Source organism: Peromyscus maniculatus, chromosome 9, assembly GCF_049852395.1.
Source record: "Peromyscus maniculatus bairdii isolate BWxNUB_F1_BW_parent chromosome 9, HU_Pman_BW_mat_3.1, whole genome shotgun sequence".
NCBI classification, from domain to species: Eukaryota; Metazoa; Chordata; class Mammalia; order Rodentia; family Cricetidae; genus Peromyscus; species Peromyscus maniculatus.
The window spans coordinates 119,105,897-119,132,433 of NC_134860.1; the positions used below are offsets into that span (position 1 = coordinate 119,105,897).

Genomic DNA, 26,537 nt, shown 5'->3' on the forward strand with positions numbered 1-26,537 from the left:
ATGACATCCATAGGATCCTCCAGCACAGGAAAACAGCTGAACAATGCCACAGACTTATCAATTACTTTTCATGTGTATCAGCACACATAAGCACCTCCCGTGTACTTTTTCCAAATAAAGGCCTCTAGTGTAATGATACATTCACAGGACACCAGGATTCTGTTTTACACAGACAGCTTGGTCACAGAGTAGTCACTGGAATGAGATCGCTAACCCATACCTGAGTGTACACCGTGGAAACCAGATGAGTGGAAATTTTCAACAGAGGCTTGCCTCCTTCTACCCACTTAATTTCTGGACCATAATGCTGAAAGGAAAGACAGGGAAAGATCCCAACAGGTTAGCTATCTCAGCTCGCACACAACCATCACGCAGGACCCCGAGGAGGGGCAGAAGGCCCCAAGGCTCCAGTGGCTGCAGCGCTGCGCCTGGCCACAGCAGCAATGCCGCCGCCACCACCACCGCCGCCTCCACCGCGGCGTTTGCGTTGTCTGCCCAGCTCCTTCCCCTCAGCGCACTGCCCTTCCTCCTAGGACCGAGATGACAGTCCATTTCACTGGAAATGAATGCGACTTCACCGTATCTTCATATGTTTTTGAGACAGGGTCTCACTATGTAGCCCTGACTTGTTTGGAACTTTCTACGTAGACCAGGCGGACCTCAAACTCCCAGATTCTCCTCTGCCTCCTGAGCGCTGGGATTAAAGGTGTGCACCACCATGCTTGGCTTCTTGAGTATCTTAGGCAGACCTGAGTTCAGGATTCTGAGAACCAATGAAGGTGACACCAGACAGAGTGAACTACGATGTGGGAAAGAGATTCGATTCTCAGGGTCTATATCAAACTAACTGAGAACTCATCATTATTTGAGCATGGTTACTTCCCAGAAAGACTCATGCCGGGCCCAGTACCTCCATGTCTCTCTGTTTTGGTACTACTAGTATAGGCTTATAAAATGCATCGAGTGTCATCTGAAACAGCTTCTAATTGTACACATTTACTTCAGAATGAATAAAGAAAACCAATCTGTTAGGACTGATAAAGATCCCATGAGCTGTTTTTGTTGTGTGCTATTGCAGTTTTTATATTCTTCAAGGCTTCCTGAAAAAAACTGGGTTAAAACAAACCAATCTTAAAATCCGATACCCTGCCCATGCTGAGCTCCTGGTAGCCAAGGTAGCCAGATGGAAGATTGGCTGAGACAGGGATGTGCTGTTCGTTTGTCAACACCCTTCCGTCTTTCAGGAGCGGAAGCCAGGAATAGCCAACTGTTGAGAACAAAGAACAAGAAAAGCCACTGTGAGTTCACTCCTTCTGAAGGGAAATCACTGCAAGCCTGAGCAACAACTGTTACTATCAATCAAAGTAAGTGATGGGGAGGCCTCGCATAGCCTGACTGAGGCTCTTTGCATGTGCAATTCAGGCACCATAGCATCAGGCCACCTAGAAACCCACCTAGAAACCCTCTGCCAAAAGGATGAATACTAAGAATCAAAATATAACACAAAAACTCCAACATGCAAATGTTAAAACAACAACAACAAAACAACCAAAAGACCAAGAGAGACGGGTTCCCACCTTGTGTTTCAACAGCATCCTTCTTCTTCGTGCTCCCTTTCGTCGAGTTATCGCAGCTGACGTGGAAGAAGGTGAACAGCAGATGGTGCTTCTCATGTAGCTGGGTTGGCAGTTCTATCTTGATCTGCAAAGGCAAAAGAACAAAGTTCCCAACATCCCACAATAGCAAACGTTCCCAGGGGAGGCGGGGTATGCCACCCAACTCGAATGTAGTCGCCTGTTCCCCAAACTCTTCCTAGGATTAAACGTAGACACACCCAAGCTGTTAATGACGCCAAGGAGAGATGGATTCTGAACACCCTGACAAGAGACCGGGGGAGGGGTGATGTCTCTTCCAGGCATAAGCAAACGGGAAAACAGGCACCACGACGCAAACCACACAGCTGTCGGCATGAGAACCTGGGGCTGAACATTTCTTCACATGCAGCGGTTTCACTGAACTACAGTTGACCATGGACAACAGGGTTTTCAACTATATGGGTCTCAGATACGAAGACTTTTGTTTACTTTTGGTGTTTAGCACTAAGAATTAAATCTAGCACCTCACATATACCAAGTACACACTTTCTCACTGTGCCACATCATGATCCTATGCAGAATCTCGGTTTTTGTTTGTTTTATTTATTTATGCTGTGGGACGTTCTGTATGTTAAATGTGTTGCTCTGATTGGCTAATAAATAAAACACTGATTGGCCAGTAGCCAGGAAGGAAGTATAGGCGGGACAAGGAGAGAGGAGAATCCTGGGAAGTGGAAGACTGAGTCAGGAGACGCTGTCAGCTGCCGCCATGAGTACCAACATGTAAGATACTGGTAAGCCACGAGCCATGTGGCAAGGTATAGATTTATAGAAATGGGTTAATTTAAGATGTAAGAACTAGATAGCCAGAAGCCTGAGCCATTAGGCCAAACACTTTAAATAATATAAGAGTCTGTGTGTTTATTTTATAAGTGGGCTGCGGGACTGCCGGGGCTTGGCGGGAGCTGGAGAGAAACTGGAGATTTGCAGTCACTTGCAAAATTCATACACAAACCACTTTACCTAAAATGTCAAAAAATTAAGTACTCATGAGTATATAAAATATATGCAGGTAAAAGTGATACTTGGGGGGGCTATCTGTGTGTGACGTGCAGTACATGTGGGTGGGATATGCACACATGTGGGCATAAGTACACACCCAAAGTGCAAGGAGGCAACAGGATGCAAGGTGTTTAGTATTCTCCCCAGTTCCCTTGAGACATAATATCTCCTTGAGCCTGAGGTAGGCTGGCATCAACACACACCAGGGATCCTCTTATCTCGACCTTCCCCCACCTCTGAGATTATAGATGCATGCGCGGCCATGCTCAACTTTTTATATTGGGGCTGAGGATTTGAACTCGGGTCCTCCTGCTTCTGGAGCAAGTGCTAACCTATTCAGCCATCTCCTTAGTGCCAATGTGCGACCATAAAATCTACACTTACCAATTATTGAGGTAAAATTTATCAAATTGTATGCATCAAACAGATGTCTGGCAACTTTCACAATCAAAAGGAACGCAGCGAGAATGCTAACCCACAACTGTAGGGATTAATGGTAGAACATGCTGTAAGTAATTTAAAAGCCGCCTCCTACTGAGCCTGCAGTGAGCTCAGTGCTGCATGAATCTGTCTAGAATGTGATCAATTTCACCTTCCTGCAAATTGAACACGGCAATAAAAAGTGATCTCTCTTGGTTCTCACGTACTTTTCACCATGTGTAGACTATACAACATATAGAGTTTGTTAACTGATTGCTGTGTTATTGATAGGGCTCTTCCGATTAGCAGCAGGGTATTAAGTAAGTTCTGTATAAATCAAAAGTCACACATGAATTTTAGATCACTCCAAGAGCATGCCACCCCCATGACTCTAGCAGTTCAAGAGTGAGTGAACCATTCCATAGGAGAAAATCCACCAATAAACAGGATGATTCTTAGGTTCAACAGTCCTATGTTCAAGGATGAATTTGGCTTTTGTTTGTTTTATTTTTTAAAATCTAATCATCCTCCAAAGTTTTCCCTTCCTTCCACCCCTCCCTTTCTCTTCAGGAAAGAGCAGGCCCCCAGGGATATCAACTCAAGGGTGAATTTGAAAAGAGTGCTGCTAGAATATTAACTATGGCACTAAAGGTGCAATTAAGAATTTTCTTTTACTAATTTGTAATTTGTGGTTTTATTTATAACAACAAGATGTTAAATAGAAAAAACAGGTAAAACAAACACCGATTCTGCTGTGATTCCAGCAGGGAATGCTGTTTTTTCTTGCTCTCTGCTGTAACTAGAAAAAAGTTTCACGTTTCTCTTAAGACTGGTGAAACTGTGTCATTCTTTGAAAACACCATTACCTCATCATAGAATTCTGGGTTTTGTTGATGGTGTAGAACCGCAGCAAGGGCACTTCTCGTGAACACTGGGCCACCCGGTCTGCCGTAAATGCACTAAAAGGAGGAACAGCAGAAACAAACACTGGGTTTCAGTTGATGGAGTGAGAAATTGGTTAGACGTGCTATAGAGCAAGAGGCTTCTCAGACTGTGTCCGCCTGTGAGAGCCCAGGTCTTCGAGCCTTTAACTCTGGGGTCCCGGGAAACCAGACCTTCCCCAGCCTGTGGCCCACCCCTTCCATTTTCCATGCAAACATTTATATTTGTCTAAATTAAAATAAATACATTTAAAAAAAAAGCTTATTCAATACCTTCCATTTCAGGCAGCCTTCTTTCCACGACAGTGTCTATCAGTAAACTGTAAATTTCTTTTCTCCTCTCCCACCCACTTTCTCCCTTCCCTCTCGTTTCCTCCCTTTGTGCCAGGGTCTCACAGCCCACGCGGGCCTGGAACTCCCCGTGTGGCCAGAAGTTCTCCAGCCTGCACTGCTGGAGTGCGGCTGTCACAGGCTTGGGCTGCCATGCCTGCCTTTATGAGGTGCTGAGACAGAACCCGGAGCTCTGCGTGTGCTAGGCAGACGCTCCATCGACCCCAACCTAAACTCTAACTATCTCGAGAGTAACTAGCTCTGTTTGCACATTTGTCTCCTTCTCCGGGAAAGTCATTTTAACATAGTAAAGAATTTAGGCTCTGGAGCTGGACCGCTTGGATTTAAAACTCAGTTCTACTAAAGTATATAGCACTGAGCCATTCAAGCCCCGTGTATTAATCTTAGAAGGTAGAAATTATGGACCTTAGTGGATCTATGTGGAAGGTCTGTTTGATAACTGGAAGGGTTAAAGTAGGCCTGCCATGGTGCCGGGAACATCATCGGTCAACGTTGCCTCCGACAACAGACAGTACTGCTGCTGTTCTGTAATCGCTAATTAATGAAGACCCCGTGGTTGATCATGACTTCTACCGTCACACGACTCTTCACACCTAGACACTGTCTGATGCCTGGTGGGTATTGAATACATCCTTACTGAATCATGCACACATAGGAGATCCCATCTCCAACAAGAACAGCAAAACATACTATATATTAAAAAACAAACCTTCAGAGGTTGAGAGTCTTCTTCATCGGAATCTTTGAACTCAATGCAAATAGCAATATTTCTGGCCTGCAGTGGTATGCAAGAGAAAAACATGTAAGAGGGAAAAAAAAAAGGCAACAAAACGCAGCATATATACACGTTTATAAAAGAACCTAAAAGCTAAGTCGTGAAGGAGATGCGTATGTCTGTGCACTCACCTTAGCAAAAGACTTCTGACTGTCATATTTCAAGTACTTTGGGTAAACATAAAGGTGGTTGCTGTAGACCGTATAAGGCTGGGTGTGTCTGGGTATGCAGGGCACAAACTCCTCTACTTCAAAAGTGAGCGGAGATTTACTGCAGGCTTCGAACTGCCTCATGGGAATGTATGATGAATTCAGATAATCTGAAAAGAAATCCCAAATAACACAGAGTGGAGGAAAAGCCAACCAAATAAAACTGTGGGCTGCTTATTACACAGAACTGAACACTTACTGGGGGAGTCAGAGGAGACGTTATCGATCGTGATGTCTAGATTGCCCAAAATCACTGGGAGTTTGGCCATCTTCTCAGGTCTACAAACAAAAGAGGAAATCAAATATTATGAGGGAGGTTAACTTTGAAGTCTAAATTCTCAAGAGGCTTTCTCAGGAAAAGGATATAACAATATATATAATAACACTAGTTGAAAAAAATCACACTTCTACTTTGTAGCAACCACATGAAAAATATTAAAAATAGGTAAAAAAAATATGGCATTCCACTTAGCCCAACATTTGCACAATATTATCATTTTGGAATGTCATCAATACAACAATGTGCTAAGTTCAAAGCCAGTGGTCTGCAGTGCACACCGGGGCTCAGACTTTTTCAGTATTTGAAGTGCTCCTCAGCTCAATGCGGTAGGGAACCGCACAGGTCAGGATACAGAACATCACCAAATAGTTACGATGATACAATGTCACCACATAGTTACAATGAAAGCCTCCCTTCTCCTCAGCCTCACCACAAGATACAAGGCTTGTTTGGAATAATCTGCATTTAGAACCAGAAGCCACATCAATGCTGGGCATGGAGTAGACGATCAATGAAACTCTTGTCATTCATCTGACTCCATCTAATAGTCTCCCATTGTCACTGGGAAGAGCTGCTACTGTTGTCAAAGAAACCAACACAGTCATGTGACACCAGGCCCCCTTCCTCACAGACGACAAAATTCCCTTCTCTGAAGTATTTGCTCACTAAGAGTCCAGGAAAATGTTCCTCTTTCAACCATCTACAGCTAATACACAGTCTTTTTATTTTTAATTTGGGGTGTGTGTATGTGTGTGTGTGTGTGTGTGTGTGTGTGTGTGTGTGTGTGTGTGTGTATGTGTATGTGTGTATGTGTGTGTGTGTGCCCTTGGAGGTCAAAGGCACCAGATCTCCTGGAACTTGAGTTATAGGTGGTTGTGAGCTGCCTGATGTAGGTGCTGGGGATCAAACTTAAATCCTCTGAAAAACTAGCATGTGCTTTACACGTTGGGACATCAGGATAGGACTTATTTTTGTTCTGATAAAACTTTATCTTTTTATGTTTGAACTGTTCATAGTTGACTCCTCCTGAACCCAGGTTCTAGTCTCTGATCTTCCTAGGAGCTTCATGTCATGAAGATACTTGACCAGCATAGTATACGTTATATTGCACAGAATACTGCCAAGAACATGTTCTTAAGAAATCCTCCATTTCCACGTGGTAACTAATGACTCCAACAATCAGACAGCTGCTCACTCACATCCCTGAGTCACTCATGGGAGGCCACAGGTAACCATGGCAATCATACTGTGCCAAGGGCGTTACACTCCTCTGTGGCACCAGCTTAGCCAATCAGTTTAGAAGAGATGTGGTCAAGGTGACCAGCTCAACATGACATGGCCGGTCCTGGAACAGAGTGCCGTGATGGCTCTTCAAAAGCCACCCGTTAATCATTCCTCTCACAGTATTGCCAAGGAACATGCAAGCTCAGTGTCTGTGTTGATTAGAGGTTTGTCAACTCGACACAAGCCTGGGTTGAATGGGAAAATGCTCCCATCAGATTGGCCTGTTGGCAAGTCTAGGGAGCATTCTCTTGATCAATGACGGCTGTGGGAGGACCCAGCACACGGGATGAGGCCACCTCAGGGCAGGTGGTCCTGGTTATATAAGAGAGCAAACTGAGCAGGCCACGAGGAACAAGCCAGTCAACAGAATTCACTCATGGCACCTGCTTCCCTTCCTGCCCTGGCTCCCTCCATGGACGGTGACACAGTAGTGTCAGCCCTGGCCTCCCTCCATGGACCGTGACACAGTAGTGTCAGCCCTGGCTCCCTCCATGGACCGTGACACAGTAGTGTCAGCCCTGGCTCCCTCCATGGACCGTGACACAGTAGTGTCAGCCCTGGCTCCCTCCATGGACCGTGACACAGTAGTGTAAGCCAACTGAACCCTTTCCTCTCCAGGTTGCATTCGGTCATGTCTTGATCGCAGCAACAGGGTGCAAACAAACCTGGGGGCCAGCAGATTCAGCATCTGGTGTATTCCCAACCCCAGCTTTTAGGACTCCTCTGGCACCATCACCTACTGAGTGGCCTCACAGGAAACCCTTCTGTCTCTCTTAGAAAAATCATTCACTCAAAGCTCTAGAGTCTGGCTCCACTATGATCAAAGACTCTGTGGAATACTCCCATCTTGGTGTATCCCCGTTGATCAGGGACTCTCATTTCTACTCTTCTTTCTGTTTGTGCTTGAGTGTAACTGGGACTCACCGACACCCCAGAGATGAAATGGTTAGGAAGACACTATTACCCTACACTTGGCTTTCAGCTGGAGAGAGTTCAGACCAAGAGAACTCCAGCTGAGCTAGCCACACCCTGTACTATGCCTAGGTTCCCACTGTGTGAGATGTTCTGAGTGCCCGACATTAGGGGTGGTACCTCTCCCATGAGCCTCACCACTGGGCACTCCCTCAGTACATCACCCACAAAAGCTCGTCAGTGAAAAATCAGTCCCCAGGTGTGTGAACTCTGTCTATGCAATTCTCCTGGCACACAGGGCCTTCCTCTACCTGTTCATGTGAACAACTTAACAGTGCGACATCCTACATGGGTAAGACCTCAGCCAAAGCTGTGACGCTGTATTTATTCTCTTCTATGAATCAGAAATACTGTTTATTACAAATGATACTTTCAAATGTAGGTGCCCAAGAGTAGTGTGCTTCACCACTTCCACTAACAAATGGCATCGTCAGCCTTTTTAAAATCTCCAACATCAGGGGAGCAGTGGTGGCGCACGCCTTTAATCCCAACACTCGGGAGGCAGGGGATAGCAGATCTCTGTGAGTTGGAAGCCAGCCTGGTCTACAGAGTGAGTTCCAGGACAGCCAGAGCTACACAGAGAAACCCTGTCTCAAAAACAAAACAAAACAAAAAATTCACATCACCCATAACCATGCTTTGAGATCACTTAACTGTGTTCTCATTCTGCTCACACGACAGACTCAGCCTGTTTACAACTGACTTTTAAGAAAAATATAACATCAATCTCACTCTGCTCTGGACACCCATGAACACAGTAACTGAACCCACAGCTCGATCATGTCCACGATTTCTCCTTTGTGACCCAGAACAATGTATGTGTATGTGAGATATGATAAGTACACTTCAGACCATTATTTGAAAGTCACACTCACCTCCCCCTATAAAAATGAGAGCCAAGCCAGGCAGTGGTGGTACATGCCTTTAATTCTAACTGGGAGGCAGAGGCAGGAGGATTTCTATGCATTTGAGGCCAACCTGGTCTACAAAGCAAGTTCAGAACAGCCATGGTTATACAGAGAAACCCTGTCTTGAAAAACAAACAAACAAAAAAGAAAGCCAACACGTGGGCATAAGTTGAGACTATCTGCTTGTGGCTTTGTGTGCTGTTCTGAGACTCCTGTAAAAGATTAAGACAGGACAGACAGAAAGATGGTCATAGGAAGGCAAAGGCAGAGAGACTGGAATGATGCACAAACCAAGGAAAGCCCTGGCCACTGGAAGCTGGAACAGGAAGAGAGTACTGTCGCCTGCACACTGGGAGGTGTGGTCCTATCAACATTTCTTTAAGCTTTGAGCTGGGCACCTTTCTGCATATTAAGCAACCTGGTTTGCAGGAGTTGCTGAAGCCCCAGGGAATGTATACACCCATTAATATGTGCAAAGCACGTAAACCAAGGACTGCTTAGGTGAGGATTATGTAAATTATCTCCTTCCACATTTGTTTAACAAACAGTACCAGGAGAGTTGATTAATCTTGCAAGTCAGAAACCTGGCGATTGTTTATCTTTGGTGACCACCTCCTTCTCCACTATGACACCCAGTGGGCCTGTGACTTGGTTAGCCCACCTCTCCTGACTTCGTCCTGCAAGGGCTCTGCTGTTACCTTTCCAGCTGACAGTGTTCCCTCAGGCTGTATCCTTCCCACCTATGTTTACCTCTACCCTTAAGCCGTCTTACCACACCACCAAAACTTCCAGCAAGAATTCCAATTAATCAGAACCGTTTGTTCCTTCTCTTGGACTCTAGGAAATGCTCAGTCTGCATCCACTCCCCATTTGCCCCTCATGAGCTCTGAATGAGCCTGGCCTGGCTCTCATTTTTATAGGGGGAGGTGAGTGTGACTTTCAAATAATGGTCTTAAGTGTACTTATCATATCTCACATACTGTTCCCACCTCCCCCTCCCCACCATGAGAACTTATCATGTGTGGTAACAACCAACACCTTAAAACTCACTTCCGGAAGTCTGCGAGTAGCTTGAGCATGTCGTCATTTGAAAGCTTATTGCTGTCTTGCCGATAGATGGCAGAAAATCTGGCATTTTTGTCCAGGTTTCCAGATGTATCCTTGAACAATGTCCTGAAACAGTGAAACAACATTCAAGACACAGTTTTACAAAGAGCAAAATAAAGAGAATTCTGGTCTCTGCACAAAGACTAATCTTAATTCCACTGGTGGAGGCCAACAGAAATCTCATTATCCCCAAATGCAGCAAGTATTAATGAGGACAACCACAACTAACTCAATTACACAGAGAACAGTTCCAGCCAAAAGCTTGTACTGAGAAAACAACACACACATTCACACGGGAAAGAAGGAGGGGACAGGGATAGAGCCACTGTGGGACTCCCCAGATGCACAGTCCCAGCTGGAGGCACACGGCCAGGGCCTGGACTCTCCCCCAACAAACCTCTCCCGTCCACCGGGCTGGGTCCAGCAGCTGTTCTCTGGCCCACATCTTTCTCCTCTGTGCCATTGCTAAATGCATTTTCAGATCTGGTGATTATTTATTCTTGATTTCATCTCTTTGAATCTTCTTGGACTCGGGATAATAAACTCAATAGGTAGGCCTACTTGTCTGTCAGTCTATTTGCCCATCGGTCCATCCCAAGTATAAAAGGCGTTCTCCCTTACCTTGCCGCCCAAGCAAACGGCATTCTGTACTGTCCTAGTCTTTGGCATGCCTGTTTGGCATTCTTCAGCACCTTCTGAGCAACCTGGAACACACCAGAACAGAGCTTTGAAATACTCCGGCACGGGGGACTTGAGACCAGAGCAGCTACCATTGTACGATCATCAAACAAGCCCTGCCCATACCACCAGATGCACACAAACGCACTTCTTACAGAAGTGACAGATAGGCCTGGCTTCAAACCCAGTACGGACTTCTTTATTTAATGTGCCCTGGCAGTGACTCTCAAGACTACAGAGTATTGTTTCCAAGATGCATATCAACCGTGCCAGTCTTTGCCAGCAGCAGGCAGGCTCCTCTGCGCCAGCCTCTTCCTCTCACAGACTTCATTTCCTTCTGACTAAGGGCTAATTGTAAGCCACTGAGTATACTCATATTTGGTATTCATGCCCAAATATCTATCTACCAGAAGTTCAAGGAAAGCACTAATGAACAATCTAAGCTTTCCCAGCTGCTAATGCGCACCAACTTGTACAGATTCCCACAATCCCAGGCAACGCCATAATTAGGTACCGGCTTAAATTAGACACTGCCCTTCATTGTTACAGTTTTGCTTTATACACAAACACTATCACTTCCTCACGATCAGTTCTGGCTTGTTCTAGGTTGGCGGAACACAATAAGCGTATAGGCTTTTGGCCAATGGCATGTGTGTAGAGTGGTTCTATCAACCACTCCGTTGCCCCACATATCCTTGTCCTGTGATGTGCTCTGTTATCAAAGTGTGACTGACTGAAGAGTCAAGAGGGGACCTGAGTGTCTTTTGTGTGTGTAGGAAGGAGCTTGGAGGTCATTTATGTTACCTGAGTGCATCCAAGCCAAACCAGTTTTAGGAACACTGCTCACACCTGAGAGCCAGTGTTTTCTTCCGAGCAGCAGAGTTAAAGGAGCCCCGGAGGCTGCCCTAACCGTTCTGGTCAGGACTGTACCCTGACAGGCCCTCCAATAATCTGCAAGCACCATCAAGTGTGAGAAACAATCAACAGAGCAAGAGACACCCATCTGAAGGTCCACAAAAGCTGCTGTGACTCTATGAGCTCTGCTTCCCCTTCCTTCACCTTAAAAATGGAGAGTGTGGGTGACACCTTAAAAATGGAGGGTGTGAGTGACAATACTCATGATCCCTTGTCACTATAAAACTCTGTGGTCCTTCCAGTCACATCTTGGTTCAAATAGATGACAAGAAACTGCCTGTACAGCCCTTTCTTTTTAGTGGGGTATGTATACCCATCCCTGAGAGATTTATACCAGGATCTAGAGGTGTGTGGTCCTTAAACAAAGACACCCAATTCTTCCTCCCCAAGAGTTGACTTTAATTATGTTTAGATTCAAGATTTTTAGTCAGGTGTCATGGTGCACACCTAATGGCAGCACTAGGAGACAGAAGCCGGAGGATCTCAAGTTTAAGGCCCGTCCCAGACACATAGTAAGACCGTCTCAAACAAATCGCTAAGGGAAAGAATGCTTGCCTAGCACACCCAAGGCCCTGGATCTCACCTAAAACAACACAAAAACTCCCTAAAAAGATTTGAACAGCAATGAGCAAGTGCATTGTGGAGTAAAACTAACGCTAAACACAAGGCTTTAGTAGCTTTGTCTTCAGTGGGAATCAAACAAGGACACAAAGAGGACATGCATGAGAGCAGGGGCCGAGTGCCTGCTTCTCCTCTGAAGTCCTTCCCCGGCCTGCACAACGAAGATTTGTCCTGGGTGATGTTCTAGATGACTTGTGTACATCTTGGGAAAAAGGAAGACACAACTTTGATTGGCAGAACAAAATATCACCATACCAAGTCTATAAGAACCTTTCCAGGTATGAGATGGCTGAACCTTGTTGCCTGTTTTAATGAGATGCTGCGGCAGTGACGAGGAAGGAACACCTCCCCCAAGGGATGCTGGGAAGCAGGTAGAGAAAAAGATAGCTCATCGTGATGTGTTTGTAGTGTACCAACATGGCTGCCGAATCTCAGCTCACGCACATGGCCGGCAGAAGCAGCAACGTTGATGAGCATACGCACCTTGGAAGCATGTTCTGTCAGTGCAGCCTTATCTGAAGTCACCACTGACTCATCAAAATAAAAGACTAGAAAGACTTCTCATCTAATATTTTGCAGACTCGGCTTGGAACAATAAGATGTCTTCTTCTCTCCAGGAAACAAACTTGACAACTTTTATCAGCCAAAAAAGCTTAGTGTTTGAGGATGCCTGATGAATGGGCTTTTACTAGATGGGAGCTAAACTCAAATATCTCACATGCTGTTTGGGATATGTAGTGTCCTCAGCACTGTCTGCTCCACGGCCTGTTTGATCTGTACCCTGGCCCTGTGAGGAAGGCAGGCTGGGCAACATTATCCTATGCCCACACGTGGGACATTGGGGCCTGCTGTGGGATGTTCTGTATGTCCTGTGGGAGCCCATTCTCAGGTTCTTTGTGGCGTTACCCAGCAGGTCCGTATGGAGGATGATTGGGACCATGGGCCTGAGTGCAGGTGTTTGAGATGGTCTGCACTTGGCTGTGCTGGGGGATGGTCTGTATGTCAAGTTGCTCTGATTGGTTAATAAATAAAACCTGATCGGCCGTGGCTAGGCAGGATAAAAGGACAGAAAGGCAGAAGGAGATGCTGCAGCCGCCGCAATGACCAGAGAGGCTGCAGCCGCCGCCGTGACCAGCAGCATGTGAAGACGCCAGTAAGCCACCAGCCACATGGCAAGGTATAGATGTATGGAAATGGATCAATTTAAGATAAAAGCACAGTTAGCAAGATAAGGACAGTTGGCAAGAGGCCTGCCACGGCCATACGGTTTGAAAGCAATATAAGTGTCTGTGTTTACTTGGTTGGGTCTGAGCGGCTGTGGGACTGGCGGGTGACAGAGGTTTGTCCTGACAGTGGGCAAGGCGAAAAAATCAAGCTACAGGGGCCTCTAGAGGTGAGGTATATCAGAAGTACCCTGGCTACCTTGGCCCTCTGCGTCCAGGCCTCCTTAATCCATGAACGTGTTCTTTAACACCATCCTATACATCCTGGTAGCTGTGCCTAGGATCTTTAGGCGGCCACAAGGATGAAGTTTTGGAATCTCTGAGTCAATTTGGTAAACCTCTGAGCTCTGGAATGTCTGCTCATACTAGATCGGCTGACCAGTCCTTAATACACCGAGGCCCTCCCTCAAATGACCAGTTACAATATCAAACCAAACTCAAACCCCTGAAACCAGTTAAAACTGGCGGAGACAGGAGCACTCAACCGCTTACTCTAACCTAAAGAAAGGTGTGTGAATGCCACAGTCAATTGTCCTTGGCCACTCCAGCCGTGGGAGAGTAAGAAAAAAAATTAAAGACTTGTAGGTTTCCATTTTCTAAGTTTTTAGACTCTGTAACTTCTGACCTACAAACCAGAACCCAAGAGGCACACCAGCAAACACAATAAACACTGGTTGACTACAGTATGTGTGCTTTAAAGACGACACAGAGTTTAGTATCAAGTGGATAATTCCCTTGAAAACTAAATTTTAAGATGTCATTAAGAATTGGACACACAGCCAGCCAGTGGTCATGCACACCTTTAATCCCAGCACTCGGGAGGCAGAGGCCGGCAGATCTCTGTGAGTTCAAGAACAGCCTGGTCTACAGAGCGAGTTCCAGGACAGCCAGGGCTACACAGAGAAACCCTCTCTTGGGAAAAAAAGAGAAAGAATTGGACACAGGAGGAAGAATTTAGATAGTGACAGAACATACGCTTGGCATGTGCCAGCACCCGGGCTCAGCTCTGTCTGTGACAAACCAGGTACATGAAATTAATGGAGAATACACACACATAACTGTGTTTTTCATGCGTGGTATGCATCATGTCTGTATGCATGTCTGCATGTGTGTGTAGAGATTGCGTGCATGTTTAAGGAGGACTGAGGTTGATGTCAGGCATCTTCACCGATGGCTGCCACTTTGTGAAGAGCTAGCTCTCACTTGAACCCAGAGCCCATTGATTCTGGCCACACGAGCTAGCCAGTTTGCCTTGGAGACGCTGTCTCTGCCTCTCGAGTGCTGTGACCACAGATGGGACATTAATGTGGGTCCTGGGGAGTGGAACTCCAGTCCTCAGCCGACATGGCAAGTGCCTCATGGACGGGGCCACCCCCACCCCCCACCCCTCACCCCCGATCCGTCCATGCACTTCGGACTGTCAACAAGGGCGGTTTACACGTTAGCATAAAAGTCATCTCTTCGGCTGTTACTCTGTAATAATCATGAAGCACGAAAGCCGTTCATACCTTAGACGAGTCTGAGCTTTTCATATATGGCTCAGCACAATGCGTGATGCTTCCTTGGAGGACCTTCTCAATTCTGGCCACGAGAAATATATCTGGATGAGGACACGTGACTGAAAATATTCCCTGGGGAGACAAATGGCTCTCTTCAGTCAGTAGAATCCCAGATGACTGAAAGACACCCCTTGACCACCAAAGGAGCAAAGGACAGTGAGACAGCCCAGCCAGTGAGGAGACTGGCGCCAAACATCTCAGGTGCTCCTCAGTCCACCAGCTGCTCCAAAAGTCTCTTGGTGGAGAAAGCAAGCAGGAAAAGGCTCAAGGAAATGAATGAGAGCCCCAGACCACCCCTCCCTCGGTTTACCTTCACTGTGTAATTACATACGCCGCCCTACAATTAACGATCTAAACTGCCCCACTGGTGCGTGACAGGGTCTCACTGGAGCAGTTTTTAACATGTTGAATAGCATGTGCGAAGAGAAGGCTGAGTGGGGTGAACGCTCCCCACCTGCTTCGGATACTGCATGGCTGCGGCATGAAGGGCATCCTGGAAGGCAGGTGGGCTCTGGCCGCCGTTCATCAGAGCTGGGGATGTGGGAGCCAGCATCTGCCGCACTGAGAAATGATTCAGGTCCACGTGGAAGTCAGCGGAAATCTTCCGGTTGTATTTTATGTCAAACAGGGACAGGGTGACAAAGAAAGGCTCGACCTGAACAGTAACATCAACATAACACCATCATCAGCGAGACAGTCCAGACAGCTGCGGGGAAACGCTGCTCTGCAAGGAGAGCGAGCAGCCCCGCTCGTGACGTCTCCTTGAGTGATTACTAGACTTTTGTTCCTTGTCACGCGGAGTTAGGCGGTGAAGCATATTAAGAACTGTTACAACCCCTTCGTGAGCCGCACTAGCTAATGCACACTCTCCAGCTGATCTCCTTGGAGCACCCAACATGAAATCCTGAACATGCAGTTTAAATCTGCCTTCTTACCCTTGCCCACAAACCCGCCCCCAGCCCATCCACACCCCAGTGTGAACCCCGCCCCTCTATGGGTGGAGTCTCCACATCCAGGCTACAGTATAAAGGGAAACCTGTGACACCAGAAATTGATCAACATTTAAAAAGGAAAACATTTAGTCTTCAAAAATTATTTTGAAACTTGTGGCCAATTTTGTTAGAATTTAAATGAAAAAACCCAGATTGATCAAGCTGTCAATCTTCTCAGCAGCCACCCAGGGAAGAAGAATGGAGGAGAGAAGAGGAAAAATGCTATGCCTTTTTAAGCCAGCGTGGAGGTCAGATACATGGTGGACAAGCAGCCATGTGATAGAGAGGGGGCTTTTGAGAAAGGGGTAGGAAAGCCCAAAGGATTGGACAAAGCACTCAGGTTCTGTCCAGCATGTGAAAGAAAAACATTAAAAAGGTGTGTGTGTGGAAGTCACACCTTTCTAAACTTTGGCAAGGTGGACAGATTCAGCTGAACCTCATGGATGCTTGGCTTATGTAGGGACTGTGCTGGGAGGTGAGAATTCTGGGAAGGAAAAGTACAGTATTACTAAAGGGCAAATAATCCCACCTCTCTCTTTAGTATGGCTTCAGGTGAGCCTGCCTTCCTCAGCTGGTCCCTCAGCTGACCCACTCGGCTGGAGTATCAGGTCACCCAGGCTAGAGTCTGCGCCCGTGACCAGGGGGACCTTATTGCAACTCTTCACTACATTCTCCCCTCCAAAGACCAAGTGCTGGGGACAGGAGCAGAGTCTGGTCCCTAATGGTTTCCTGCATGTTTTAGGATGGCTTTTTTAAAAAACCTGTGTTTTTCAAAAGGAAAATTACATTTGTGGTGGGTCCTTCCTCGTTTTCAGCGACACAGCATTGCAGATTGAAAGACAAATCATTGCACTTGACAAGGATCCTTTTCCCAAACTTTTCTTCAAATGGCTTCACTTCTGGCTCAGCGGAGGAGAAGTCAAGTTTCTTTAAAATGAAAATGTGGATATATAAACACATAGTGTTCCCATTAGAAATCCCATCCTGCGTGTTCTCACATAAAACTGCCTAAAACATGGAAAAGCTATATACACTCATCCATAATAGTGCTACGCAACGCTGTGAAGTCACATATTTAATAGACATGTGCTGATGTCCTAACAGTCACGTAAGTGATGATATGTCTGCTTGATGGATAACTATGCAGGAATTAATGCTATAAACAATCTAAACACCCATTAACATGTGTAAGGACACATAAAATACATTATATATGTATATATACATACATACACACATATGTGTATACATACAGACATGTACACTCCATAATAAGAAGGAAATTCCGGGCTGGACAGGGTGGCACATTTGTAAACCCAGAACCAGGGAGGCAGAGGCGGGCAGATCTTGGTGAGTTTGAGGTTAGTCTGGTCTACATAGCAAGTTTCAGGCCAGTCAGGGATATATAGTCAGAAGTGGTCTTTAAAAAAAAAAAAAACAAACAGGAAATTCTGAATCAATGAAATGGCCCAGAAGGCAAAGTATGTGCCTATCTCCCCGACCGCCTGAGTGTGAGCCGAGAACTCATGGTGGACAGAGGACCTAGTCCTGAAGCTGTGCTCTGGCCCCACACGGAGCTGAGGTTCCAGAGCACATGCACTGTCCCAACAAATAATAGCAATCAATCATAACGGAAAGCCATGGATGGAGCTTGGAAACATGTAAGTAAAAGAATACACAAAAGACAAATTCTGTACCATTCCACATTGATGAGTCGTTACTCATAAAGACTAAAAGTGGAACCGAGGTCACGGGGAGCTTAGGGATCAAGAACCGTTATTTAAAGAGAGTTTCAGTTTGTAAAGATGAAAACATTAAAATATTCTGGAGACGGATGGTGTCATGGCTCCATAGAGAATATATTTATTAGTTTTTAAAAAATTTTTACTTTTTAAAGTTTGAATTATTTATTTTCAGATGGCTCAAATGTACGGTTTGCATGCATGTTACCACAGTAAACAGAGTGTGTAAACAGGAGGTCTGTGAAGAAACTTAGAAAATGGTTATTATTAAAGCTAGTGGGAGAGTCTCTTAAAAGGAAGAGCTAAGTCTATTAAAAGGACCACAAATGAGGGGGGAGGCATTAGGGGAAATGTAGCAGAACCTTGTCCCTTCTCGGCAGCTCTAAGCTACACTCAATGCCACGGGCCCTGAAGGTCTTTGTCACACCGTGTTTGGACTTTGCTGGGACACAGATGTGGGTTGTACACACTCCCGGTTTTCTCTCGGGGATTAAAGCTAGCTGAGAAGTATCATTGCCTCCCAGGTGTCTACAGTGCTGTGTGCCACACTCTAATGGTTAAGGTGTACCTTATATGATTAGCGTGGACCTGAAGATTCAGGCTGGTGCCTTCTGGGAATCTGGCTTAACACTGCTCTCAATATTCAATAGTACACTGAATATTAAACATGCATGAATTTTATATTTTAAATATTAAATTAGCTCTTACCTGGGCATCTGGGTCCAAGTAAAAAAGCTTCACTCTGCTCTCACTTTTCAGTTTGATTTCTGCTTCTCTGGTGCTCTGTGTACAAAACAATTTATTTGTGAACAAAATCCTTTGTCCCCACCCCTCAGAGGTATTAGAATGTGTCTGAAGGCCGGCTGTGGCAGTTTAAATGAGAAGGACCCACCCCATAAGGCTCATATATTCGAATGCTTCATCCCCAGTTGGTGGAATCCTTTGGGAGGGGTAGAATTATTGAAGGAGTTGTGTCATTTGGGGTTTTGAGATTTCAAAAGCCCACACCATTCATTCCAAGCTAGTTTTTCCTCTCTCCGCCTTGAGCGTGTGGACTAAGATGTAGGCTCTCAGCGGCTGCCCCAGCCCAGGCCTGCCTACCCGCTGCTGTACACCCCACCACAGTGCCCGTGGATTCTAACCCTCTGAAACTGTAATCAACTCTTCCTCTATCATCTGTCTTGATCATGTCTTCACAACAGTGGGAAAGTAAACAAGATACAGACCCATCGGAACATGCAAGCTATTCGACAACCCTGTTTGGTCTCTGGGAGGCAGGGGCATGCCATCCAAGAGGTGTGCACTGTGGCATGGGCAGCACAGGCTGTAATGTTGTGGGAGAGACAGCATAGCACTGGAACCCCGAGAGGCTTAAAGTGGGGTACAGCTGCACTGTGAGGTCTTCAGCTGGAATCTTCCAGTATCGGCCATGGATATGAGCTGCAGACCTGGAGAACATCTGCATACAGGCAAGGATGGAGGTCTTGAAGTGGCTATGATTCCTCAGAGAGTGAGGGGTGAGTTTTAGCAGAGCACCAGGGGCTTCGAAACTAAAGGGACAGACAGACAGAAGCCACAAAAGGATACAGACACGTGGTGGCAGGATGGAGATGGAGAGGCAGGATCTGGAGGGGGCGTGTGAAAGAGGCATCTGGACATTCACAAGATCAAGTCACCTCTAACCTCCTATTTATCACTCCCATAGTGCATTATTCTTGGCAGTCATAGATATTCAACTCCTCGTTTTTACAGATAAATATGGAGTTCTGGTTATAATGTCCTCTTCTCCAGGAGTCACCTACCTCTCTGCCCTAGACAAGGGGGCAGTGACAGCCACAGTGAAGACGTTGACTGTCTTCTTTGTTGATGGCTAAGTGACATCTACTATTGTATTTCCAACCTAACCCAATGGGAAATTAAGAATCTTACTAATTTTTCAGTCATGAAGTTGTTTTAATAGGTCCTTGGCTATGACTCAAATTCTCATGACTATATTTAACCAGTGGCCTACTTGAAAATGAAATGACATTCATAACTAGCTCTGCAAGCCAACTTGCCTCCCTACCTGGCCTTTTAATTTCTAAATAAAAAGAATGCACTAGATGAAGTAGAACCCCAAACAGCAAATAAACATATGAAAACAAAAAAACAATATGAGCAACAAGCAGGAAAAGATATGTTGAAGCAGAATAAAATAGTCTTAAAAAAAAAAACCAAAAAACTTTGGGCCAGGCAGTGGTGGTGCACGCCTTTAATCCTGGCACTCAGGAGGCAGAGCCAAGTGGACCTCTGTGTTTGAGGCCAGCCTGGTCTCCAGAGCAAGCTCCAGGACAGGCACCAAAACCATACAAAGAAACCCTGTCAAAAAACAACAACAACAAAAACAAAACAAAACAAAACAAAAAACCCAAAAACCCGAACAAACCTTTGGGAACAAGGCAGAGAAATAGGAATATAAACTGTTATACTCTTTAAGGCCAAGACACTGGAAATATTTAAAACATCAGAACACAATAACCTTTGACCTAGAAATCCCAGCTTGGGGAAGTCCTCCTGAAATAAGAGCTCACAGATTCCATGTCATGATGCTTACTATACAATTTATAGAAGCTGAAAACTGAAAATCACCTAAACGTTCCTAAAAGACATGGCTGAATAAAGTATACATATCCACCAATTAACTATTACACCCTTGACTTGCGTGTGCTCCATTACAAACTTACTCTGCAGAGAGACCACCTCTTCTGCTGACCCAGAGAGACAGCTGTGAACTACGTTTAGGTGGTAGGAAAACTGTCAAAATGTCAGGCAAGTCATGAGACTCTTCTAGGAAATAATTAAAGCCTTACCCATGTATGTATACATTTTATTTGCACCCAGTTTGGTGAGAAAAATTGGAGTAAGTTGAATACTGGAGTTGTCAGGAAAGTGAGGGTGATCTTGAAGAAAAAAGATTAATTTTTTTGCATAACACTTGTAAGTAGTTTTACTTACAAGAAGCATAACGGAAAATTTTAATTAGTATTTAGTAAAGATACTTATAATATGCACTTTCATTGCCTAAGTGCCCACAAAAATATAGCTGTTAAAAAAATTATCCCAAGACCATGTAATTGAGCAGGTTTTGGGGTGGCAGGAAGCAGTCCTGTTCTGAAAACAGCTTGTGGTCGGTCAGTGCATGGTGCGGCTGTAGGAAGCTTCTTCCCAACAGCCGTTGCTCCATCCTGGCATGGCCTGTTTTCTATTTTAGGTTCAGTAGACAGAAGAATGTGAGGAAAATGGACAAGAGCAGAGAGACCCTCCCTAGAAACTGCCACTTGCACACAAGTTAAAGAAGAGGACTCAGCAAAAAACAAACACTAAACTCAGCAAACACTAAACTCAGCCACAAATGACACACCTTCCCTATGTCTCCTTCATTGTCAGTAGTTAAGGACCAAACATTCAAGAGTTTCCAGGAAAGATTGTGATGCATCTCAAGTTTATTTGAAGTGAAAAAAATCTATGGCCAATTTTATTTTATTTCAAAGGTACAGGGAAAACACTGTGTTGACTGCTGAGTCATTTACACAGAATGAGATAAAACAAATTTAGCAAAATCCCCTAAGGCTGGAATATATAATTCTTTAAAATTTTTTTATGTGTATGTGTGGTTTGCCTGTATGCATATCTGTGAACCATGTGCAGGCCTGGTACCCATGAAGGCCAGAAACGGTATCAGATCCTGTGGAACTGGAGATACAGATGGTTGTGAGCCACCATATAGGTACTAGGAATGGAAACAAAGTCCTCTGGAAGAGCAGCTGGTGCTTTTAACCACTGAGCCATCTCTCCAGCCTCTAGATTATTTATTTCTTAATTAAAGGGATACCACAACACACATTCACTGCATTATGATATTTATCCCAAAAGGACTAATATTTCACCTCAAGACATAAAGCCAGGTTAGGGCATTCTAGAATTAGGAAGCTTAGCAGTAGAATGACGTCCAAACCACAGCCAATTCCTCGGCGTAATAATGGCATAGTTTTCTGGTTTGGGACTTAGGGAAGGAAGTGTTTGTTACAGACTTGGCTTTAGAACTCTTATAAAAATGTGGCCAGGAAACCACATGGGTTCCCACAAGTCCTGTTGAACATGGCCCCCATGCCTTACTCAGTCTCAGGGAGACTACAGACTTGCAGACACCACACTGTCCTATATTCCACTATGGAAGGTTTACCTGGATAGGAAAATCTATTGACTTAGAAATAAAATGATAAAAAAATCAGTTCTAGAGTCACGTGAAACTGTTTTTCTTTCAGAATACAAGGCAACAAAGTGTGAGCTACTGTTTGCGCACACACACACACACACACACACACACACACACACACACACACCCCACACAGATGGAAAATACATTAGGAGAGAGTGTGGGGTTCTCTTCATATTACCATTACACAAGAAGGTAACACACACCCTCCACTGCCACCTAACATCAAGGCAAACAGAGGAAGGAATGCCCTGAGTTCTCAGAAGAAACCAATTTACTGGTTCATATAGGCTTTTTAAATATAAATACTTGTAAGACTGATGCTATGAATTTTGTTATATTTACAATAAAAACAGTTTGGTTCCATGCTAGACAGTAGGAGAAAAAGATTTAAGTTTTTGGGGAAATATAGCATGTCCCTAATATGAAAACAGTAAAGTTTTTCAGTACTCTAAGTACAAGCAAACACTCCAGGAACAATTGGCCCTGAAAATCCAAGTCCATAATATTCCAGAATGAAACATCGGTTATTTTGTACTAAAACAACTTCCCGTCAGACATATCCTGTTTGGCTAAGTCTCAGTCACAGTGGAAAACAAAAGCCAGAGCAACAGGATGAGTGAGGCAAATACAAGCCATGCAGAGAGAACTCGGCCAGCAAGTAACACCTCCAGCTGCCTTCTGCCCTGCCCTACTGATCAGGCATCCTCTACAATCTTCACTGTGGCTGGGCCTCCCATTAAACCTGCTTTCCTGACCTCTTCCTCCTCTGAGTAAACTCCCCTTCTCTCCCTGCATCCCTCCCACCCCATTCCACACACAATCCATCTGACTCTGTAACCATGGAAATTCATTCCTCAAAAACAGGATGTCCATTTGTTAGCGAGTTCTCATACTCCCTTGATGAGTACAAATGAGCCACATCCCAAGCTCACTAGCAGGACTAACACCCAGGCTGACCATGAAGGGACCAGGCATAGGCATCTCCACTAAGAGCCTGGCTCCTCACACATCACATCTCTGAGTAGGCCACCAGAATGTACAGGTGACTGACAGAGCCACACTTACAATAGTCCTCATGGTAGTATCCTGTGAGAAAGACAATACATCTTCCCCCTTTTCCTTTGAAAAATTACATTGGCCAGGTAGCAGGAGAAGAAAAGACTAAAATTCTTATACAACTTCATAGGGAAAAAACTGGATTTCTTGTTGGTTTTATCCTGTTACGCTTTGCTTAAGATAGAATCTTGCTATGACCCAAGCTGACCTTAAACTTGCATCCTTCCTGTCCCAGCCTCCCCAGCCAGCATGTGACACCATGCCTGGCTTAAAAATGCAGATGTTAAATAACCAACTCTGGGCTCAAATAACCTGAACTTCATCTTAGGTAACCATTCTGTTCACCGAGTAAGCCTAAAGTTCTTTCTGATTTCTAGACTGCATCAATGTGCTGCTTCAAAAAACTGAAAATCAAACAAGTTCAAGCATGTTGCTGTGGGGACCTCTGAGCACTCAGAAACAGGATACATGTATGGGAGTCAACTGATACCCAGACTTCCTAACAAGACGGGATGAGGGGTATAGCTCAGTGACAGGGTACTGGTCTACCACATGCAAGGCCCTGGGTTTCAGCAAAACACACACACACACACACACACACACACACACACACACACACACACACACACACACACACACACACGGGACTAGCATGAAAATAAACACAGAAGCCAAAACTCCTCCAGGCCGGGCAGAGGTTACAATGGGAAGCTCTAAAGTTAACTTTAATGGGCAGGTGCTAAAAAGACTCTGTGGAAATAGCTAAGTCCTGAAGAAAAACAGTACTCTACAACCCCAGCCAGGAAGGAGATTTATATTTGAGAAGAACCATGTCATCCAGGAAGAAAGGTCAATGCTGAATGCCAGCCTATTTGCAATCCTATACAGACACACCAAGTTTCTATTATAGTGTTTAACATGTGGTGTGTACAGTCACCATTTCACTTTATTATAATAAAAAAGGAAAGGCAATAACACAAAGACGATAGAGGGACAGTGAAGACAAAGACATCACTCTCCTCTTAAAAAGAATCATGCACAGATGCACACACAGGAGATCAGGACAAGGATATTCATTGTAGCATTGTTCAGAATAAGAAAAATGGAAATAGCCCAAGAGTTAAAGTGTTTATACAGTGCAATAAAAGTGACTGACCAGATCTGTACCCAAAACTAGGTTAAATGTGATATTATTGAACACCGGTGCAAAATAAACAAATGAACACACAAAGCACCCCCCAGGATCTTTATGGTAAATGTGTTTGTAAAAACACAAAACAAAAGGAAAGTAAAATACACCACAGTGGATGCTCAGGGGCGGTGGCAAGGAGGGGGATGGGAGCAAAGGCGGTGTTTAGAGGAACTGCCAGTGGTCACTGACGTTATGTTTAAAATACATACGCGAGTGAGGGAATATGGCGGCACAGGGCTCTGGGCAGTGGAGACACGGTGGTTTTGTTTTTTCTTGTGCTTTTCAGTAACTCTGGGGTTTTTCAAAATTACAAAATGCATGAAGAACCTGGCTTTGTAGTTGTTTTCTTATATTTTGTTTGTTTTGGGTGACCCAGGAACACATTCTATAACTTCAGCAGCTCCTCTTTAGTAAGTGACGAAATTACCACCATCCATAATCATCCTCTGGGGAACTGTGGCTATTAATGTGAATAAGATAGGGTGCCCAAATGAGCTGGCTCCTTGACACAACCTGGGTCATCTGAGAAAAAGGAGCCTTAGTGGAGACAATGCCCCCACCAGACTGGACTGTGGGCCAGCCTGTGGTACATTTTCTTGATTGGAATGGGAGGGCCCAGCTCACTTTGGACAGTGCTACCCTGGGCTGGTGGTCCTGGGTGCCATAAGAAAGAGACTGAGAAAGCCATGAGAATGCCGGTAAGCAGCACCCCTCCATGTCCTCTGCTTCAGTTCCTGCCTCCAGTTTGCTGCACTGAGTTCCTGCCCTGACTTCTTCCCTCAGTGATGGACTATGACCTAAAAGCTGTAAGCTGAAATAAACCTTTTCTTCCCCAAGCTGTTTTTGGTCATAGTGTTTTTCACAGAAATAGAAACATTAACTAAGACACCAATGAACATAATTTAAGTGAGAGGAGCCTGAATAAGAGAGAATACTAGGTATATATGGGCATGTATTTTGGTTATTTCTTCAATATTTGTGCTGACATATTAAATGCAATGGTGGCATCTTAAAAATACCAACATACTTTGTAAGGCATTTTCTGGAAAATAGACTGAAATGCTCCTAGTGTATAATAATTGCCATCCCCTCACATTCACATCAGGAAGCAGACAGAGACAATCACACCATCAGTGTTATTATTATAAGAGAGCATTGAAATGAGAAACATTTAGCATTCAGTCAAGAGTGGGAATATTAGGATGACCTCACCTTGGCAAGTTCAGGCAGGTAGCTATCCAAACCGGAACCGGAACCTTCCAGTTTGCTTTGTTCATCATCTAAATGACAAAAAAGATCTACTGAGTCATGTGTAGTTGAAGCTTCTTATTTAATATGAGCAAAGAAACCCGAATGTAGTGGTTCTCGAGTCTGAAAGAACATTCCAAACAGCTCAGGGCTTTGGAATGACACTGATGGCCAAGCCTAGCAAGGAAAGTGGTGACACTCAAGACCTTGTACAGCTAAGATTCCCCATCCTAAATTTCTCCCCCACACTAGAACGTATGTTAGCTATACGGAACATCCTTCATATTTACCTCCCCAACACTAGAACTCATGTTAGCTGTGTGTAACATCCTTCACAGCTCCACACACACACACACACTAAAACTTATGTTAGCTGTGTGCAACATCCTTCACAGCCACCTCCCTAACACTAGAACTCATGTTAGCTGTATGCAACATCCTTCATAACACTAGAACTTGTTAGCTGTGTGCAACATCCTTCACAGACACCCCCCCCCCACATACACACACACACTAGAACTTAGGTTAGCTGTGTGCAACATTCTTCACAGCCACACCCAATCAGAAGCTTTGGTTAGATCAAGGAAATAGTATTTTGGCTTTTTTCAAACTCTCAGGTAATTTGGGGAACAACCTGAGTTGTTCACTTATGGGCTTGAAGTACAATATGAACATACATCAAAAACACAGCTGATTCCCTGTAATTTAGAGTCAGGTTACTGTCCATCTTTATCTTGAAAATCTCAGAAGGTAATACCAACAACAGCAGTAACTTTCTTTAAAGACAGATTCCGTGCCAATGGCTAGAGCCACACTTTTAAGCTTACTCATTCCATCGGTAATTTTCTTTTCAATTATCCCCCCCCCACACACACACACAATTTTTATTTTCTCTTAAAGACAGGCTGTCATGTAGCCCAGGCTAGACTTGAACTTACTAGTAGTCAAGGATGACCTTAAACTTCTGATCCTCCTGCCTTGATCTCCTAAATGTTAGGATTACAGGTGTGTACTACCACACAAGGTTTATGCAGTACTGGGAACCTAAGGTTTCATACATGAAAGGCAAGAACTCTACCAACCGAGCTACATCCCTAGCTCTTATTTCCATTTTCAAGTAAAAACTGAAACTCAGAAAGCATAAGCAGC

At 44.8% G+C, this 26,537-nt stretch overlaps 1 protein-coding gene across 23 annotated transcripts in view; it reads right to left on the minus strand.

Annotated features, from left to right (window-relative positions):
* Dock9 (dedicator of cytokinesis 9) overlaps positions 1-26,537 on the minus strand; it is a 279,931-nt gene that overhangs the window by 96,826 nt on the left and 156,568 nt on the right. For all 23 annotated transcript variants that reach the window (XM_076545581.1, XM_076545587.1, XM_076545586.1 and 20 more), the window contains exons 9-22: positions 25,353-25,420; positions 18,343-18,417; positions 16,679-16,819; positions 15,355-15,555; positions 14,850-14,972; positions 10,526-10,608; positions 9,848-9,970; positions 5,553-5,632; positions 5,276-5,463; positions 5,079-5,144; positions 3,944-4,036; positions 1,578-1,701; positions 1,146-1,267; positions 221-307 (exon numbers count right to left, since the gene is read on the minus strand). In XM_076545581.1, the coding sequence (XP_076401696.1) occupies positions 221-307; positions 1,146-1,267; positions 1,578-1,701; positions 3,944-4,036; positions 5,079-5,144; positions 5,276-5,463; positions 5,553-5,632; positions 9,848-9,970; positions 10,526-10,608; positions 14,850-14,972; positions 15,355-15,555; positions 16,679-16,819; positions 18,343-18,417; positions 25,353-25,420 (1,574 nt within the window). The remainder of the gene's footprint in view (positions 1-220; positions 308-1,145; positions 1,268-1,577; positions 1,702-3,943; positions 4,037-5,078; positions 5,145-5,275; positions 5,464-5,552; positions 5,633-9,847; positions 9,971-10,525; positions 10,609-14,849; positions 14,973-15,354; positions 15,556-16,678; positions 16,820-18,342; positions 18,418-25,352; positions 25,421-26,537) is intronic.